Source organism: Copidosoma floridanum, unplaced genomic scaffold (genome assembly GCF_036245765.1).
Source record: "Copidosoma floridanum isolate Cflo_tuat_1 unplaced genomic scaffold, Cflo_Japanese_pri ptg000016l, whole genome shotgun sequence".
Classification (NCBI taxonomy): Eukaryota; Metazoa; Arthropoda; class Insecta; order Hymenoptera; family Encyrtidae; genus Copidosoma; species Copidosoma floridanum.
This window is the reverse complement of record NW_028321893.1, coordinates 9,641,551-9,660,548: the sequence shown is the minus strand read 5'-3', so window position 1 is coordinate 9,660,548 and position 18,998 is coordinate 9,641,551. Positions and strand designations below refer to the sequence as shown.

At 32.9% G+C, this 18,998-nt stretch overlaps 1 protein-coding gene across 4 annotated transcripts in view; it reads left to right on the top strand.

Moving 5' to 3' along the window:
* Positions 1 to 18,998, top strand: part of trc (Serine/threonine-protein kinase tricornered) — a 952,993-nt gene that overhangs the window by 412,688 nt on the left and 521,307 nt on the right. For all 4 annotated transcript variants that reach the window (XM_089592301.1, XM_089592302.1, XM_089592300.1 and 1 more), the window contains one exon: positions 15,851 to 15,990. In XM_089592301.1, coding sequence (XP_089448427.1) covers positions 15,851 to 15,990 — 140 coding nt within the window. The remainder of the gene's footprint in view (positions 1 to 15,850; positions 15,991 to 18,998) is intronic.

Sequence of the window (18,998 nt, the reverse complement as noted above, 5' to 3'; positions counted from 1 at the left end):
TTTTCTCGAATATGTGAATCTCTAAAACCGAATCAATGTAAAAAAAGCCGATGAAAAAATTTTAAAATCTAAAAAAAAAATTATGTAAAAACTATTACATTAACAAATTGATATAACTCAAAAAGTCAGTATAACAAACGTGAGCTATGTTTAAAAAATAGATAAAATCTAACGAGTACTAGTAAAATTATATAACATTCTGTATAGACAGATATATCTGTACAGAGTGGTCTTTATTTGTTAACTGCGAACTTGAGTATTTGGCATAGTCAAGTATTTATTCATATTACCGAAATTCTTACTGTTCTAATCATTATCACGCACGTCACGTGGAAATTGAGGTATCAACTTAATGGGATTTCTTATATTTGTTTACTAACCTAACCATCATCGTCATGTTATCTTCTTTGGAGAGTTTGGTGTGCAGTGATTAAAGCAAGGAGAAAATTCGATTCACGGACCGTGCGACGTTTGTCGATTTGAGAGTTTTCGAGCACGGTAAATATCCGCTTCGTGAACCGTACAACGTTAGTCCATTAGGTAGCTTTTTTTAAACACGTACGTTATTTAGGGTGTGTCCAAAAAATTTTAGCAAATAAAGTGATTGCTACCGTTTAATATTAGGAGGTCGTCATCTCAATAAAATTTTTTCCACTAAACAACATTACAATTTTTTTAAACATGCCAGTATTTATACTACCAGTTTAAAACCTGGATAAAGTGTGATAAGAAAATTGTGTTACGACTCATCAGTTCAATAACTGGGACGGGACTCAACCATAAGATAAAATTAATAGGGACGCGACTTGAACATTGGATGAAATCAACTAGGACACAACTCAACCACATAAGTCATTAGTGTGTTCTCCAAAAAGATGCAATACGACCCCAGCGTATATACCTACAAACATGCTTAATTTTAATTTCAGAATATTTCGTATCAAATATTGTTCAACCTCAGTCGCTTTGTCACAGTCATTTTTTTCTCCTCTTGGGTCTTTTTTCTCGGAGTTTCTTCTTTGATCTACTAAATGTATCTCCATTTGTGGCTCATAATAAGCGTAATTTTTTATTTATTTTACTCTATTTACTTCCCTCCTCCGTTTCGATACTTTCATTAAGGATTTCTCTTTGTTGAACTTTTTTTATTATTTCAGTAGTTTCTTCTTTGTGTGCCACAATCCCTTGTAAAATTATGTTAAAAAATCGGTTGACTTCGTCACATCGACGCAGTCAACAGGGCAGCAATATTCTTGCTATATTTCAATATCAATTATTACTATACTTAAAAATATTTCCATCCAATTTTATGCAGTAACTTGTTCTCATGGATAAGGAAACTCGGACGTAATACCAGAATGCGCGAAAAAAGGCAATTGGTCCTAATAGTTTCATATTTTTAAAAACATTGAAATTAGTTGAGTTTGCGTTCTACATTAATTGTTTTCTTGTTGCAGCGACAATAGCAGACAGTACAACAGCTTTATTTTTATATTAGGTGAATAACTATTCTACAAATATTAAGTTAAAAGCACCCACCAATGTTAATAATGTCAAAATCAGGGTTTGTTTGGGCTTATAATGACCAGACTTACTTATTTCTATGACAGGTAGCTTCGATGTCTCTTCTACTTCACCTTATGGATCCTACTGAACTAACGTGCTAAGATAGCGTATTTTTACGAAATTTTAAGCTTATTTATTGCTACTGTTATTAATTTTTAAATGGATGTTTTTTACAGAGCCGAGACTTTAATTTGTGAACATTATTCAAACAACAGAGATATCTTCGATAATCTGGCTTTAACGTGTGATGCATACAATATTACGTTGCTAATAAATTTAATTTTAAAGATAAGTTGATCTTATACTTACTCTGAAGGTACTTTTTTCTCAAAGAAATCGAGTCCATAATGATGTTGGGCCAACAAAATATTTTGTCATTGCAGCTCAGCAACTTCTTTTGGCACTGTTATATCTTTTTATACGTTGATATATCCGCTGCAAGTTCCATTGCGTTGTATAAATGACTAGCAGTCTCCTCGTCTCGGCTTCGCCCGAGAGAGACTTAATGAAACACCGTAGTGTGCTGACATGTAATGTGAAATATTGTCGGTTAAAAATTTCACACCCATTCCTTACGTTCCTTAGAAGAAAAATGTTACGTGTTATATAGTATGCCTGTTTGTTGTCTACTATGCTAATAATCATGTACATATTATTTATTTTATATGCTGATGTAAGCAATTTTTTTTCAAATCAAATATTTTTGCAGTATTATTTTTAACAATAATTTTGTTATGATTTTATTTTGAAGTTTCGTCAACTTTTGTACTGGAATAAAAATTACATAGTCCTAGAACAAAGCTATATTAGTGCCTTGAGCACGGGGATGTGGATATAAACCCATTTGCCGAAGCATATTGTCAGCACGATTTTGCTTACGCTAGGTAGAAGAAAAAGGTCCAACATTAGAAAGCTGATTGAGGCATTAGCTGAATTGGCATCTCCGCGTATGCTTGCTGGAAAACATCACCGCGCCCAATGAGCAAACAGCATGCTATATGTGTAGTAAGATAACATTTGAAGAGTTTTTTCTGTGGCTAAACATAATAAGTTGGCTAGAAAATTAAGATGACTATAATTTACATAAAGCTGTAGAAAATTGTTTTTCTAGAATAAGCCATAGCATGCATAACTATGATGACGTGTGGGTAGTTAATTTAACAGACTCAAGAGCTTGAAAAACTTACAGTGATGTTTATGTTTATGTTCTTGTTGTCATCGATGTCTTTAGTAAACTCGCTTGGACTGAACCGATTGAAGACGAAACGTTAAAGAATGTTTCTCAAGCAATTGAGCATATTTTATGAAAAAGTGGCAATCGTAGACAAATTTTTTAAACAGATAAAGGTAAAGAATTCGTAGGCTCAAAAATGCAAACTATACGAAAAAACAAAATTAAATACAGAATAGAACTTAGCCCACATACAAGAACTGAAATAGCTAAACTTCTTGTCAGAACTATACAACAATAAATATGGCAATACCTTACATAAACAAGCAACTATCGCTTAGTATACATTCTTCCAAGTATAATATAAGCATGCAACCTTACGTAGCATTCGTCGATAAAGATGGCACGAGCTAATGTGACTTTGCTTAATACTGTATAAGCATTCGCAAATACGAAGCAAAGTAATGGTAGGCATATTTTTAATTTCAAAACTTCAAAGTACAGTATTGGAGATTTAGTTTGCATCAGTAAGGTGAGAAGTATCTTGGCCAAAGGTAGTGGAAGTGGTTGGACTTAAGAGTTATTTAGAATTGTACATATCTCTTGCACGTGGAAGCCTCCAGTAAATTTTCTTAGAGATGACTGATATAGTCATTTTTGCGAGATAAATTTGGGCAGAGTGAATCAAGAATTGAACGCGAATTTCTCTGAGGTTGACAAAGTATGGAAAAGTCGAGGTAAAATGCATTCCAAAAAATATTTTGTCAGCTAGAAGAGGTATCCTAAATTATTTTATTGTTAGAACAAGTGTCATTATTCAAAAGGAATAAAATTAAGGATGAATTTTACATTGTGTTACCTAGGAATAGTAGTATGCAGTATAACACTGATAATAGTGCACATTCCGTGACTTGATTACCTCTGAAAACCTGTTTGCAAGGCAAATGGACTATCGGTATAAGGGAGATTTAATTACCCCTGACGTTTCAACATGCAGTAAAAGATAGAGAGAGAAATATTACCCTACGTACTCCTCTAGTGATCTATAATTTATAAAAAAGACACTACGTAGATACCAAGTTTTTCTGTTCCAAACAGTCAATGCGTATATCGGTGAATACTATCCGAAAAATTACATAAGATCTTAGATTTTTAAAGTACAAAAGATATTTTTTTTGAAAATTATAAAATTCAATTTATTTGTCCAATCAATCTCGTCAAAGCTAAACCTTCGATACTAATGATTTATAGTGACATCTGTAAACCTTACATCGTATGAGACAATGAATTTCAATTTTATACATTAATTAAATTAATATAAATATTATTTATTGCCTTAAAATATTAAAACCGATATAAAGGATCCGATTGGCAGACCAATACCGTTTTACTTTGGAACTTTGATGGTAACGCTCCACGTTTAACGCGTTGACTAAAATTGACGGGTCCCTACTAGGACTGCTTGATCGCACAAAGTGGTGGTGTTGTTAAAAGTTTCATCAAAATTCATCACAATAGCAAAGGGAGAGTTGGACGCATATGTGTTTAATCTGTCCATTAACACGGACATGAAGGTATCAGATCGTTTCTTACCGTGGAATTTCGATGAGGTTTACCGCACACTGAACAAGGTACTAGAGCTGTGGGTGAAGAAGCTGTTCAAGCGGTTACGAAAATTATGTGTAACGTTTTCACTTGAAATATACCTTTTAAGCAGACATTTTACACTCACTTGATGAAACTTGGTAATACGCTAAAGAGAAAAGCTTAGGAGAAATAAGACAAACCCCTAAAAGGATTGGGATATAAAGTTGATCGACTTGACGAGCCATTTAGGTTTTAGTTGCTCCGTAAAACTGTGCGGCCAAGGTATGGACGTCGTAAGGGTAGAGGCAAAAAAAAAGATTATGAGAACGCTTAAACAAGACCAAAAAGAAAAGATAACAACAAAATGAAAAAAGAGTGTTGCATCACCAAAAAAGGAAAAAAAGAAGAAAGAGAACTGTTAGAGATACTATTGAAAGTTGAATAAACAAGAAAAATAGCTTTTTTACACAGCCATTTGTGTGAATGCTCGAAATCTCAGTTTTTTTTGTTTAATCCTCTATCACCTCAAAAAACTATCAAGGAGTTAAACTGGATTCAGTACAAACCAAAATCGTTACTCATAGATGATTCACCGATGAAATTTGTACCAGGTAATGGTGACGAATACATTGATGCTGCATACACAATGTTTGGTCTGCGTATCAAACTGAGCGTCAGTAAAGATGAAGAAAAAGGGAATGCTAACGTAGCATCTAAAATCACAAAGGTGGTGCCGATAAATAATGCTACGCATGCGTTGTTCAATCAAGTCGATGTGTCCTTCAATCAGAAATCTGTATTGACTCTGAACAACGCATACACTTACAAAGCGTAACTGGAAACTTCATTGAATTGTGATCCTGCGGCAAAATCATGTCACTTCATGAGTTCATTATGGTGAGACGATACGACAACAAAGCGACGTACGATACTGCCAGTAAAGAAATTAATTGGTCATCTTCATTGCAATGTATGCATTCTTAAAAACTGACTTATCAATAACGTCAAGGTAGAAATGTAGTAAGGTCTCCCGATGCATCTTGTCTCATGGACACCTTGAATTTAGTTTCTGTTCGCAGCAAAGAGACAAACATTATATGTAATAATGCACAGTGGTATTCACGGCGGAACCATAAATAATATAATACTGGGACAATTATTATATTATTACCTGAACGAATCATAGGCTTTGTAAAAAATCAAGCTTTTTATGGTGATTGCACTATAAATCTGTTTAATTTTCATTACTTCCATGTTTCTTTTCTTGATTGATACATTGGTGGCGTTCTAGTTACCTTTAAACAATAGCAGTTTATCTTAAAAATGCATAATTTGTACGTTGATGCTTATCATACACCATTTTTAGGTACCAGTGCTCACTTTCTCGTCAAAGCAAATCACATTTGATCTTGAATCTCATCCCAATCGTTACTGCCTCGTGACTTTTGATTCAATACCAAATTTGTAAATTAATAAATGTTCTCATTTGTACCTGATTAATCATGGCAGTGCTAGATTAGATGTTTAGTTTGCCGATGCCCTAACTTTTACAATAGTGTATGCTGAGTACGAGAATATCCTTGAAATAAATGCGTCACGTCAAATCATGGCCGACTTGAGTGGGCAGATCACGGCACTAACCATATAGACTTACACTCACTGGACTTGTCAGTCGTATCTCGGTTTAGTTTATGTTCGTACGTTCTATCTTATCTTACTAATATATAAAGCAAAGTCGCCTAAATCGTTGTAATCGCTAACCGTAAAAACTATTCAACTGATCTTGCTGAAATTTTGCATACTAATTCTTCACACTTCCTAGATGGTTTTAGTACAGTTTTTATCTTAAATAATGATAGTAGCAGTAGCAATAAATAAGCTCACAATTTTATACAAATACTCTAGCTTTTCCCGTTAGTCCAGTAGGATCCGCTATGTGGCGTAGTAGTCAGTCAATCACCGGCAGTGCATGAAGCATAGATCAGGGAGTCGTGCGCTGTGCATTCCGGCTATCGACAACACTCTTCTCCAATGGACAAGTGACTTTTATCGGATTCTATCTCAAACCACCAAGATTGACAAATGCCATGAATAGAAACGTGTTCTAAATGCTAACGTCTCCGGTGGAATACCAAAAAATGTGTCGAGCCAAAGCACAAGTTGCTCTAGCATTTTGGGGTTTTATAGCCATTTTTTCAACCGTCCTAGGGCTACCAGAGCAAATTTTGCTACAACAGCAAGCCTAAGAAAACAACCCTTGAGGAGTCACAGCAGTCTCCTTCTAAGTGATCCATCCCAACGGCATACACACAGAGAAGGTATTCTCTAGGCCCACTCACCTGACTAACGATGAGCAGTTAGTTATCCAAAAAGTCACCCAAAGATGAGATATTCTTCGGTCAACGTCGTACCTTCCTCCAGTACAATCTCCGTACACAGAGACTCCGAAGGTAAAAGTCAGCTACCCGTAACCAGCCCTCCATTATCAAGAAAAACAATGAGGAATAACTGGGAGATTTACTGACAAAAAACAGCTTTTAGAGCTCACAAAAGTCTTAACCATACCAAAAGTCACAAAAGGGTAAAAGAGAATGAAAACTTCAAGTGCATCTAATGAATACAATTTTAGGCGTGAAGTAACTAACGCAGAACATTCATCGAGATTGGAACAGCAGCGTCAAAATCAATGAACAAATAATCTATTGCCTGAGAAATCAGCTTTTTATTGCACCTTAACAGTGATCTTTTAAATTTTCAAAATTTGTAAATAGGTTAAATATGTATTTGTACTTTTGAGGCGAAAATGAATGTAAAGATTAAGCTCCAGAACTTTGTCCAGAAAGAAAAAATTTAATTATATATTTTTTGTAACTATTAAATATTTACACCTTTCAAATAGCCCTTTTTGTATATTATTCGGGAGAAACTGTAAATCAACAGAAAGTAAGGGCCAACAATTATTTCACAGCATAAGAAACACACGGTTCTTTTCATCATGATAACATTTTTTTCACTTTTTGCAGCTTTTTACTTCACCAAATAAACTGTATGGATTCCGAACAAATATGTTTTGATAAGAAAATATTTGTTCTAAGAAACGTAAGGAATGGATATAAAATTTTTAACCGACAATATTTCACATTACATGTCAGCACACTACGGTGTTTCATTAAGTCTCTCTCGGGCGAAGCCGAGACGAGGAGACTGCTAGTCATTTATACAACGCAATGGAACTTGCAGCGGGTATTTCAACGTATAAAAAGATATAACAGGGCCAAGAGGAGTTGCTGAGCTGCAATGACAAAATATTTTGTTGGCCCAACATCATTATGGACTCGATTTCTTTGAGGAAAAAGTACCTTTAGAGTAAGTATAAGATCAACTAATCTTCAAAATTAAATTTATTAGCAACGTAATATTGTATGCATCACACGTTAAAGCCAGATTATCGAAGATATCTCTGTTGTTTAAATAATGTTCACAAATTAAAGTCTTGGCTCTGTAAAAAACATCCATTTAAAAATTAATAACAGTAGCAATAAATAAGCTTAAAATTTTGTAAAAATACGCTAGCTTATCACGTTAGTTCAGTAGGATCCATAAGGTGGGGTAGAAGAGACATCGAAGCTACCTGTCATAGAAATAAGTAAGTCTGGTCATTATAAGCCCAAACAAACCCTGATTTCGACATTATTAACATTGGTAGGTGCTTTCAACTTAATATTTGTAAAATCGTTATTTACCTAATAAAAAAATAAAGTTGTTGTACTGTCTGCTATTGTCGTTGCAACAAGAAAACAATTAATGTAGAATGCAAACACAACTAATTTAAATGTTTTTAAAAATATGAAACTATTAGGACCAATTGCCTTTTTTCACGCATTCTGGTATTATGTACGAGTTTCCTTATCTGTGAGAACAAGTTACTGCATAAAATTGGATGGAAATATTTTTAAGTATTGTAATAATTGATATTGAAATATAGCAAGAATGTTGCTGCCCTGTTGCCTGCGTCGATGTGACGAAGTCAACCGATTTTTTAACATAATTTTACAAGGGATTGTGGCACACAAAGAAGAAACTACTGAAATAATAAGAAAAGTTTAACAAAGAGAAATCCTTAACGAAAGTATCGAAACGGAGGAGGAAAGTGAATAGAGTAAAATAAATAAAAAATTACGCTCATTATGAGCCACAAATGAAAATACATTTAGTAGATCAAAGAAGAAACTCCGAGAAAAAAGACCCAAGAGGAGAAAAAAATGACTGTGACAAAGCGACTGAGGTTGAACAATATTTGATACGAAATATTCTGAAATTAAAATTGTGCATGTTTGTAGGTATATACGCTGGGGTCGTATTGCATCTTTTTAGAGAACACACTAATGACTTATGTGGTTGAGTTGTGTTCTAGTTGATTTTATCCAATATTCAAGTCGCGTCCCTATTAATTTTATCTTATGGTTGAGTCATGTCCCAGTTATTGAACTGATGAGTCGTTACACAATTTTCTCATCACACTTTATCCAGGTTTTGGACTGGTAGTATAAATACTGGCATGTTTAAAAAAATTGTAATGTTGTTTAGTGAAAAAAATTTTATTGAGATGATGACCTCCTAATATTAAACGGTAGCAATCACTTTATTTGCTAAAATTTTTTGGACACACCCTAAATAACGTACGTGTTAAAAAAAAACTACCTAATGGACTAACGTTGTACGGTTCACGAAGCGGATATTTACCGTGCTCGAAAACTCTCAAATCGACAAACGTCGCACGGTCCGTGAATCGAATTTTCTTCTTGCTGTAACCACTGCACACCAAACTCTCCAAAGAAGATAACATGACGATAATGGTTAGGTTAGTAAACAAATACAAGAAATCCCATTAAGTTGATACCTCAATTCCCACGTGCGTGATAATGATTAGAACAGTAAGAATTTCGGTAATATGAATAAATACCTGACTATGCCAAATACTCAAGTTCGCAGTTAACAAATAAAGACCACTCTATACAGATATATCTGTCTATACAGAATGTTATATAATTTTTCTAGTACTCGTTAGATTTTATCCATTTTTTAAACATAGCTCACGTTTGTTATACTGACTTTTTAAATTATTTTAATCAGATTTAATAATACTTTTTACATAACCTTTTTTTGACCAAACATTATTATGGATTTGTTATTTTTGAGAGTAGAGTATCTTTTAAGTAAGTATAAGATCAACTGATCTATATTGTAAAATTTATTAGTGAAGTAGTATTGTATGCATTATGTATTAAAGCCAGATTATCAAAAATATCAATATGGTTTAAATAATATCTACAAATTGAAGTCTTTGCTCTGTTAACGATATTCTGACAAGAGACCATTAGTTTTTGCATGTAGTTGTTCATCAATAAATGGAGAACATTCTCAGTGATATTTTGATTTTCATATACCACTTATGGTTTACCACAGTGAAGAAGACTGGTGAATGTGCTTTGCCTGGAATCACTAAAGTCAAAAGAACGAAAGATGTGTCAACATCTTAGAATCATATTGACTTTTTTTGATCCACTTAGGCTAAACTATTTTTTATTCAGGAACTCATAAATTTTTTTACTTACACTATAACAGATATTTGATGTTTTAGTATAAAGCTCAAATATTAATAATTTGTTCTTAAAATAGAGTAACGTTTTAAAAATCATGGTGTGTATATTTTTTTTTTCACTTCTAAAATCAAAATTAAAGAAAAAATGGGTTCTTTACTATATCTCGATGTTTTTGAATATTGCGTGATACTTTATAAGAACAATACTAAAATATTTTGAAATTCAATATACAAAAATAAAAATTAAAAAAAAAGATTTATTTCGAGTGTATGCATTTAGGTATACGATTATAATTATCAATATCTTATGACAGCCTCTAAAATCGTTATGTATTAATAGCAAGTAAATTCACAAAATCGTGTTTTTTCCCAGAATACAGAGAAGTACGAATTTTCAGTTTTACCTAGAATGACTATTTAATACACAAGTAGTACAGGGCCTAGAAGTATTTTTTTTAAATCTCGTTCCAGAGAGATTTCTCTCCGTGATAAGTAGAAAAAAACTGTGGGATTTTGGGAAAAATAATTTGGAAAAAATCGGTGTGTAGGAACCTGTTGAAATTTAATTGGAAAGGTGCCAAAAACCACTTTTTTGCACTAAAAGGGCTTTGAAAAAATGTATAAACCAAAAACAAAAAATATTGTCATGTAGAGCTTAAAAAGTTGAAAAAAATCAGTTTGTAACAACCAAAATCGAATAACAAATTTGAATTTAAAAAATGAAAAACAACGAAAAATTTCATTTTATGTATACTGTGAAGTACAACTACGAAATACTACTGGTATGATACATCCGGAAAAAGGTAGATCTACAATTTTAAGTACCATTGGCTGTCTTGAAAAGTGCCACTAACGTAAGCGATTTTTCTATTTCCCAGAAGATTTAAACTCACAAATTGTAACTTTTTAAGTAAACCTTCGTATGTTGGACCGTAAACAGCTGCGTGAGAGGAAATGCGTTACCAAAAAACGTAGCCACCCACCCTGTGGCCCAAGTCCTCTTCTTAATCTTCTTTTTTAGAGACTTCCTCCTGCTCTGTCTCTCTCCTACTGCATCTACCGCTGCGTCTCTCTCTCTCTCTCTTTCTCTCTCTTGCATGTAGGTCGCGCATTCCCTTTTCCTTACGCTGTTATTATTTCTACATATATACATTTTATAGGTATGTTGTACGTATGTTTCTATGCTACGACTTAACCGATGCACTTGCTCAAGCTGAAGTATAGGTATAGAAAAAAAAGAAAGGAAGAGAAAAATAGCTGCACCTAACACCACCTATACTAGAGGAAAAGTCTACGTATGTATACTGTATACATATATACCTGTTGCATGTACCGGTCATTACATACATGCTCACATGTATGTAAAAAAACATGCTTAAAGTATTAAATATGTGTAATACAACAACCTAACCTTTGAAAACAAGAAAAAACTGTGTATCTTGAATGGGAAGCACAATTGGCTAAAAATAACAATTTTTATGGGTCTCCTAAAGGGGAACTACATGGTCAAGGTGCACAAATATAGAGGGGTTGGACTATGCACAAACATTACCTCAATTATTCCCTTTTTGACTGTATCTTGAAAAGAACCAGTAAAAAAAAATTTTCTTTCCATGCTGTGTTTAAAACATTAATATGGACATTTACAAAATCTTTGAAAAATTTTTGTGACGATATAACTTTTCAAAATTTGAAAAACAGTCATATCTCCAAAAAAGGAAGCTAGATAGGCCCAAAATAACTATTTTTACTGGTTGTCTAAAGCGGAACTATGTGATTGACGTGCACCAATAGAAAGGGATTGGACGATGCACAAAGGTAACCTCAAATTTCTCGTTTTTCGACTGTATCTTAAAATGAACAAGTAAAAAAATTTTTTTTTTATATGGCATGCTTGGAAAATTAATACGGATGTTGATAAAATCTTAGAAAAATTTTTGTTACAACATACCTCTTGAAATTAGAAAAACAGTTGTATCCAAGTTGGAAAGGGATGCCAGATAGGCCAAAAATTATTCCACGTATAGAAAATAATTATCGAGGTGCAAAAGTATATGTTAAAATAAGCAATCGTAATAATTTCAAAACAACTAAGTCGTATCTCAAAGGCAAAGCTGTACCCAAAATATTCTAAAATTGATTTATTTCATATTTTTTATCATGTATTATAAGAATAATTGTCCCGTGACTAAAATCTATATTCTTATTATTAAATTTGAGATTAGTTACAAGTAAGGGTAAATTTTAATATTAAATTATAAATAGTCACAGAAAACGAATATAATGTAAAATTACAACTTTAAAATGCAAAATAGCTGTATGTCTATTGTTTTTCTTAATCTTAATCAGATAGAGTGGATTATTTCACTTTTATGGTAGCCATACTTTAAAAAATTTGTACTTGTCGGATACATTGATTCCAACAAGGATTGATTGTACATATATGATGTCATATTAAATGCGTGAATAGTAATTTTGAATAAAAGAAACTTTTGTCCGGTGTAACTGGACAAAAGTACTTTTTTTTGGGGCAGTATGGTAAAAATTTTTGTTCTTTTCTGTATTACATGACCAAAAATTCGTACATGTATCAATACATATATCATAGAGAACATGGAAGTACTTACATAGCACAAATCACGTGTAATATAAGTAGTATGTATAAGTATGTGTGTTTTATGCACGTGGGTGCTCGAATACGTTATAATAATACAATTTTTACTATTTAATTACCGGATTCTTAAAGACCTATTAAAACTAGGTGTGACCTGATTTTTTCAGTTTCTGTTACAACGAGTTTAAATACATTTGAGTTAGAAGTCTTACTTCTGCCGGGGGTTCTGAGACCCACACTTGGTTATTTTAAGAAAATATCATTATATCGTCTTTTCTGGACATTTTTTGTGATAAATACCACATTTTTTGTCCCTTATTTATTTATCTAAAAGATAAGACTTGTTAAAAGCCGTTACGTCTTTTTGTTTACGAAAAAGTAGCATTTTTTTCAATATTTAACGATTCGATAGCAAAAATATTTAGAAGTCTGAAACAATCAGACACCACTGTTTGCAATGCAACGATGATGTGAAAAAGTGCTTTAAATTTGGATCAGGTGAGTTCTTCAGTTTTTGAGTTACAAACTATCGTTTTTCTTTTAATGAAAATTGCGCCTTTTTTTGTAAATATTGTAAACTATTTAAACCAAGCCGAAAAATTCAAAAAACTATTCAAGTTTTTGATTCTGTAAAAATTTCTAAAAAATATCAATTTTGACTTATTTTATAAGGATTTTTTTGCAGTCAAATATTTTTATGTGACGTATTCAAATACATAACTTAATTACTGATTGATCCAGATTAAGTACTTTCCGTATGGTAGCCGTAGTGAGATGGCGCTTATATGGTGAATCGTATTTTTTGAACTGAGGGCACACCAGTCTCTCAAAAATGCCCGAGGTATGAAAAAAAGTTTCTTCTTACCATGAACAGAGTGCTACTGCCGTTTTGGACCGTGATGACTCACTTTGCGCCCTCGTAATCACTTTTACACTTGAAGCGTACACGAAATTTATCGTGTAATTTATTTGTTGCAGTAACCACGTAGGAAAAAAAGTAAATAGCTTGTTTAAGTTTTTGATTGCTTGAAAATACAAATCATACATACATTTTTTTTCACTCTATGACACTCACGCTTGGCAAATACTGCATCAGTTTTGAATATTTTCTACTCTATCTTTCTCTTTTTCCTCAAGAGCTTCAGCCTAACTCGTAGAGTCTCTAGAGTTAAGGAACTTTTATTTTATCACACTGTTGGTAAGTGATTACGTCCAAGTAATACTAGTAAGAAAATTATGTAATAAAACGGTTATTATCTTGTTAATTACTACATACAAGGCACCAGGCGTTAACTGTGCATCTAGCAGATATTTTTTCACCGTTTTGTATATACTTGGCAGCCATCTATGTAAGGTTTGTATTTTTTCTATAAAAATATAGGTATTCAACTGTAATACGACCCAGTTTTAGCCAAATCGGTCAAAAAATAACTACTAGGGAGTTTTTGAGAAAAAAATCACCTGATCTCTGAGAAGTCCAAAAACAATTACTTTTTCTAAATTTTTTTTCGGAATATTTATTTTTCTAAATGTAGGGAAGTATATAGTATTGATTTAAAAATAATGAAGTTGTATAGTTTCATATGCCAGGTGAAAAAATAGGACCCTAAACAATTGTTATAGAATTAATCAATACAAAAATTAAAAAAAATATCCTATTAGTTACAAAATTAGTTAAAATTTAGAATTTTTTGCTTGACTTACATGGTTTTAAATATGTAGAAAAAAATGGCTCAATTTTTAATTCAGGCTTGAAAAAGAAAATAACCATTCACCACCTAAAAAGTTAGAAACCAATCTTAACTGAAATTTGGAGCACTTTTTTATGCTATTATTAACATCATTTATTTAAAGTTTCTGATTTTTAGTCATAGTTTTAATCCTGTTGTATGTCTATAATTTTTCCCCAAAATGGAAAAAGCAGTTATCCAACCAACAGGAATAAGTATAGGTATTTTTTTCAAACAATCACTGTGACTCTGCCCGTAAACAATATGATGCGAAATTACAGCATAGCTAAGTATAAGAGTTACACTTTTTAAGGGCCTTTTATTTGATTGCATGCAACTTATAATTAAATTAATTCAACATAATTTAGTATTCAGTCATTTTATAACATCTGTAAGTTTGCTCGACGTTGGGAGTTGGAAAAAAGTAGACTCGTTAATGGTGGTTCAGCCACTTGCCCAAGTGATCAATCACGCTTTTTAAACACTTCTTTTCAAATCTGAGTTGGTGTAAGATTTCTCAATAAATTGGCTTCTCTTAATCTTTGATTTTTTTTTTAAATTTAGGATGGCTTGCCCACATACGACCCATAATAGTAATTTTTTTATACCATAGTAAGTATTTATCTGCTAGGGGGTCTCAAGGATTCCGTTTCTCGTCTTTTTCATTAATAGAGGGATATTACTTCTGACAGTAGTCTAAAAAATTTACACTGAGATGCTGAAGGGAAGGTCAGAATTAAAAGTAGAGGTACATCAGAAACTTACTGAAGAATAGATAGGATTTGGAAAGGATTGAGCGATAAAGAACGACACATATATATTAAATTATATCATATTAAATTATAAAAAATGTTTATGTAGTTGAAGAAAAGGTTGATGCACTTTTTTCTCAAAACCTTACTTGGAATGCAAGAATGGAACGAAAAAGTGTGAACAGAAGTCTCGAGAAAAGGGTCAAAATCTTTTATGAAGAGACGAGAGTAAAAAATTAGGGCAGCGGAAAAGGTATCCCATGAATTTTACGTAACTAATTTATACATACCTAAATACAAGCATACACTTATATACATGCATGTACATACATCTACCCTTATGGATAAATAAGTCAATAAATATGTGTACATGTCTATGCTGTTCCCCTCGTACTTACACACATGCTTTACTACGTATAAAAATGATGCATGTTTAAAGAAGTATACTCAAAATTAAAGATCAGAATTTTTCAGACTTCCTCAATAAAGAAAAAAGTATATTTTGATTCAAGGTGTTATGAGAACGTAGTGCTTATATTCAGATACTTAATGTAATTAGTGGAAGTTTCGATGTGTAAAGCTTACATCACGATATCGTCTTTTTTAACATCTACTTGTATCCTTCTTTTGTGCTGAGTAAATTGCAGTTGTTAACATTTATCAATTATTAAAACCATAAGGGGATTTTGTTAGTTTATTGGATTTGTTAGATTATCGTACTAAAATTAAGAATTTAAATGAAGACAACGTTCTTTTTACTGTATAATTTTAAAAAATAAAATCAGATGTGTCTTAATGTGTTAGTTATAAATTTTTTATATTTTCCAGAGACATTAAACCAGATAATCTTTTGTTGGATGCAAGGGGGCATATTAAATTATCTGATTTTGGATTGTGTACAGGTTTAAAAAAGTCACACAGAACTGATTTTTATAGGGACCTTAGTCAAGCTAAGCCATCAGACTTTAGTAAGTACTTTCCTTTGTTAAAATGCAAAAGTAATTCTCATCTTTTTACGTGTATAATTTTCATGTAAAAATTGACATATTTTCATAAAAAATAGATATTAAATCAACTTTATCAAAGCTTTAATGGTAGTGTTTATCTGAGCTATAAAATTGTGAAAGTCTGTAAGGAGCAGAATGACAGTATTTCCTAAAACTGTTTTCTGTCTAATTAAGTGTTTTTCATAATTATTTAGATTTTTTATGAATAGGGCTTACGAAGAGTCTAAAACATTTACAGTGCTCTCTAGTTTTATGGTTTTACTGCAAATAATTCTTATAACAACATGTATTTAATCAGTTGCTTAGTTCAAAAACTCTGGTAACGACTGTTTTTTATTCGGAAAACAGCCACAGTTCATTTCAAATAGTTCACTTCGTCTCTAAATTCTCACTGTTTTGGATATTGAAGTAATAAACAGCTGTTACAACTGATATCATTGCAGTAATCTGTCATTGAAGGTAACGTTACCAGGATGAACACTCATAGTTTTACTAATTCAGTGCTCTTCTTTTGATGTTTTAAAAAATCCTTCTCTTAATTTAGTTAATAAACTTTATAATATTGCGTATCAATCGAATGTTTATAAGACTCATTTCTAGATTGTTAAGGGTACACAGAAATGACTTTCAAACAAATTAGGTGTGAATACTGTCAAATATTCTTTGGAATTTTTGTTTAGCATACGCAAGTATCAGTTATAATAAAAACGTTGCTTATCAGACGCTTAAAAGTTATTATAACAGTAGATGGGCTTTCGGTGCAGAGTATCCAACATATTCGTAATGTAATAAAGGAACAGAGCAAGTGTAAGTCAAAATAAGGAGTATTGAGATAAATAGACGCCAAATAAATAATTAAAGGCAAATTTAACATACGCTTATATATAGATAACATATGTACACAAAAAAAAAGTTATCTAAGTTTGAGACAAGACCCATAAACTTGTAGGTTTTTGGGTGCGCTGAATCTAAATCTGAGGTCAGATTTAGTCTATCATTTCAGGTTTTTCTGTAGCTACGGATAAACTCTAAGTAATTGTGTAATCTACATTTACTCTCATGATTTCGGAGAACCAGGTAGTCAGAAGTTGCCTAACTCAAGGGCTTATACTGAGTTCATGTAAACGAGATATAATTATTATTAATAACACGAGAAACATAACCTGAAAACAAAAAAATTCCTAGGATGTCCAAGAATTTATTAATTCTTCAATTCCGGACGCAACCCTAGTCTTCAAGTTTTTGAGAGCGCTGAATCGGAATCTGAGGTTAGATTCAGTCTATCGCCCTCAGATTTATCACTAGGTACAAAAGAACCTTGCCAATAGCATGAATAAATTATTCCCATGACTCTTAGGTTGACTCATTTTTAAATCAAATCTCAGACAATAAGAAGATTCTAGATTTTATTGTAGTGGTCTGATATTATGTGGGGCTGTTGAGTACCTCCATTTGAAGCTTTTTCAGTTTGGAATAGGTATACTTCTCATCAAAAAAAATGAAAATCTGAAAATTTCTGCTACCATGGCATTTTATGGGGACGATGACAACTGCTCCAACGGAGATGTGTAGAACGATTCGCTCCCCAGAATGTTGTAGTAACGAAGCCAGCGAAGGCACGCTACCCTGCAGGGCGACGTTTGGGTGCGAGGATGAAGCCGTAGTGTGTCTGACGACGAGTTGACATTGTCCTCGTCATAGTCGGAAAGCCCTCATGATTAGCCCTGGAGAAGTATGAGGATTATCGTCTCCAGGACGGCGGACTTACCTGTGATTGGGCCAGGATCCCAAACGTGCGGGGCTCTTTACAAATTTATGGCTACTTCAACTCACAAAAACCAACCTTCAAAAACTACAAATCAATCACTCCACAATAGCCCTACTGACTCTAATGTTTTCTGCTATGTCTGTGGAAAATTCAATGCCCATAAAAATCGGTTCCCATCTCAGATGAGATAAGAAAAATCTGTAAAGATTGTTTTGGAAGAAATGTAAGAGACTTGAATCATAGTTGGGTTCCATCATCGATATGTAAGGCTTGTAATAACATGTTTACAGGCTGGAAGACTGCAAAAGAGTAAAGAAAAGAGATTCAACTTAGAACCAAACAACCGACTCGTTGGAAAAAGCCCCAAGATGAAAGGCAATGTTATTTTTGTAGTACAAAAGTATCTGGGTTCAACGTAAAAAATAAAAGTTAAATAGTATACGCGGATGTTACGAGAGCGATTGAATCCGATCCAATTAATAGGAAGCAGAATGAAAATTTACCCTTCCCAGTGAGTCAATCAAAACCTGATGACAGGGGGGATGATTTGAGTAAACAGGATGATAGATGCAACGAATCAGATGGATCTGACAACGAAGATGAACCCGAGGACGAAGTGGAATCTAAAGACAAAGATAGAGACTTAAAAGCATACAATGATAAAAAGAAGCCTATTATATTGTATACACAAAAAGCATTGAATGACTTGAATAGGACTCCCTAAAGACGTGTCAGAATATTTAGCTTCAGATCTGAAGAGGAGGGGTAAGCTGGAACATGGTGTTAAATCAACTATCTATAGAGATAGAGAAAAGGGTTTCCGTGAATACTTCGTTGAAGAGCTGACTAAAAAAGGTTAGCTAGTCTACTGTAACAATAAATGAAAAGACTAATTAAAACACTGAAGCCTGATATATATATAAGTCTGAGGATTGGAGGCTCTTTATCGACTTGTCAACCCGGAACTTAGAAGCAGTGTTTCTGAATAGTAAGAATGTATTGGCACTGGTGCTGATCGTTCACCCCACCCCGTTGAAAAAGAAATACATATTTTTGGAACAAATCAATTATTTAGAGCACAACTGGCTTGTATGTGGTGATCTCAAAATCTTATCCATGATTTTTGGACAACAATCGGGATTCACCAAAACACCCTGCTATCTTTGTTTATGGGATAGTAGGGATCGCAAAAACCACTTTA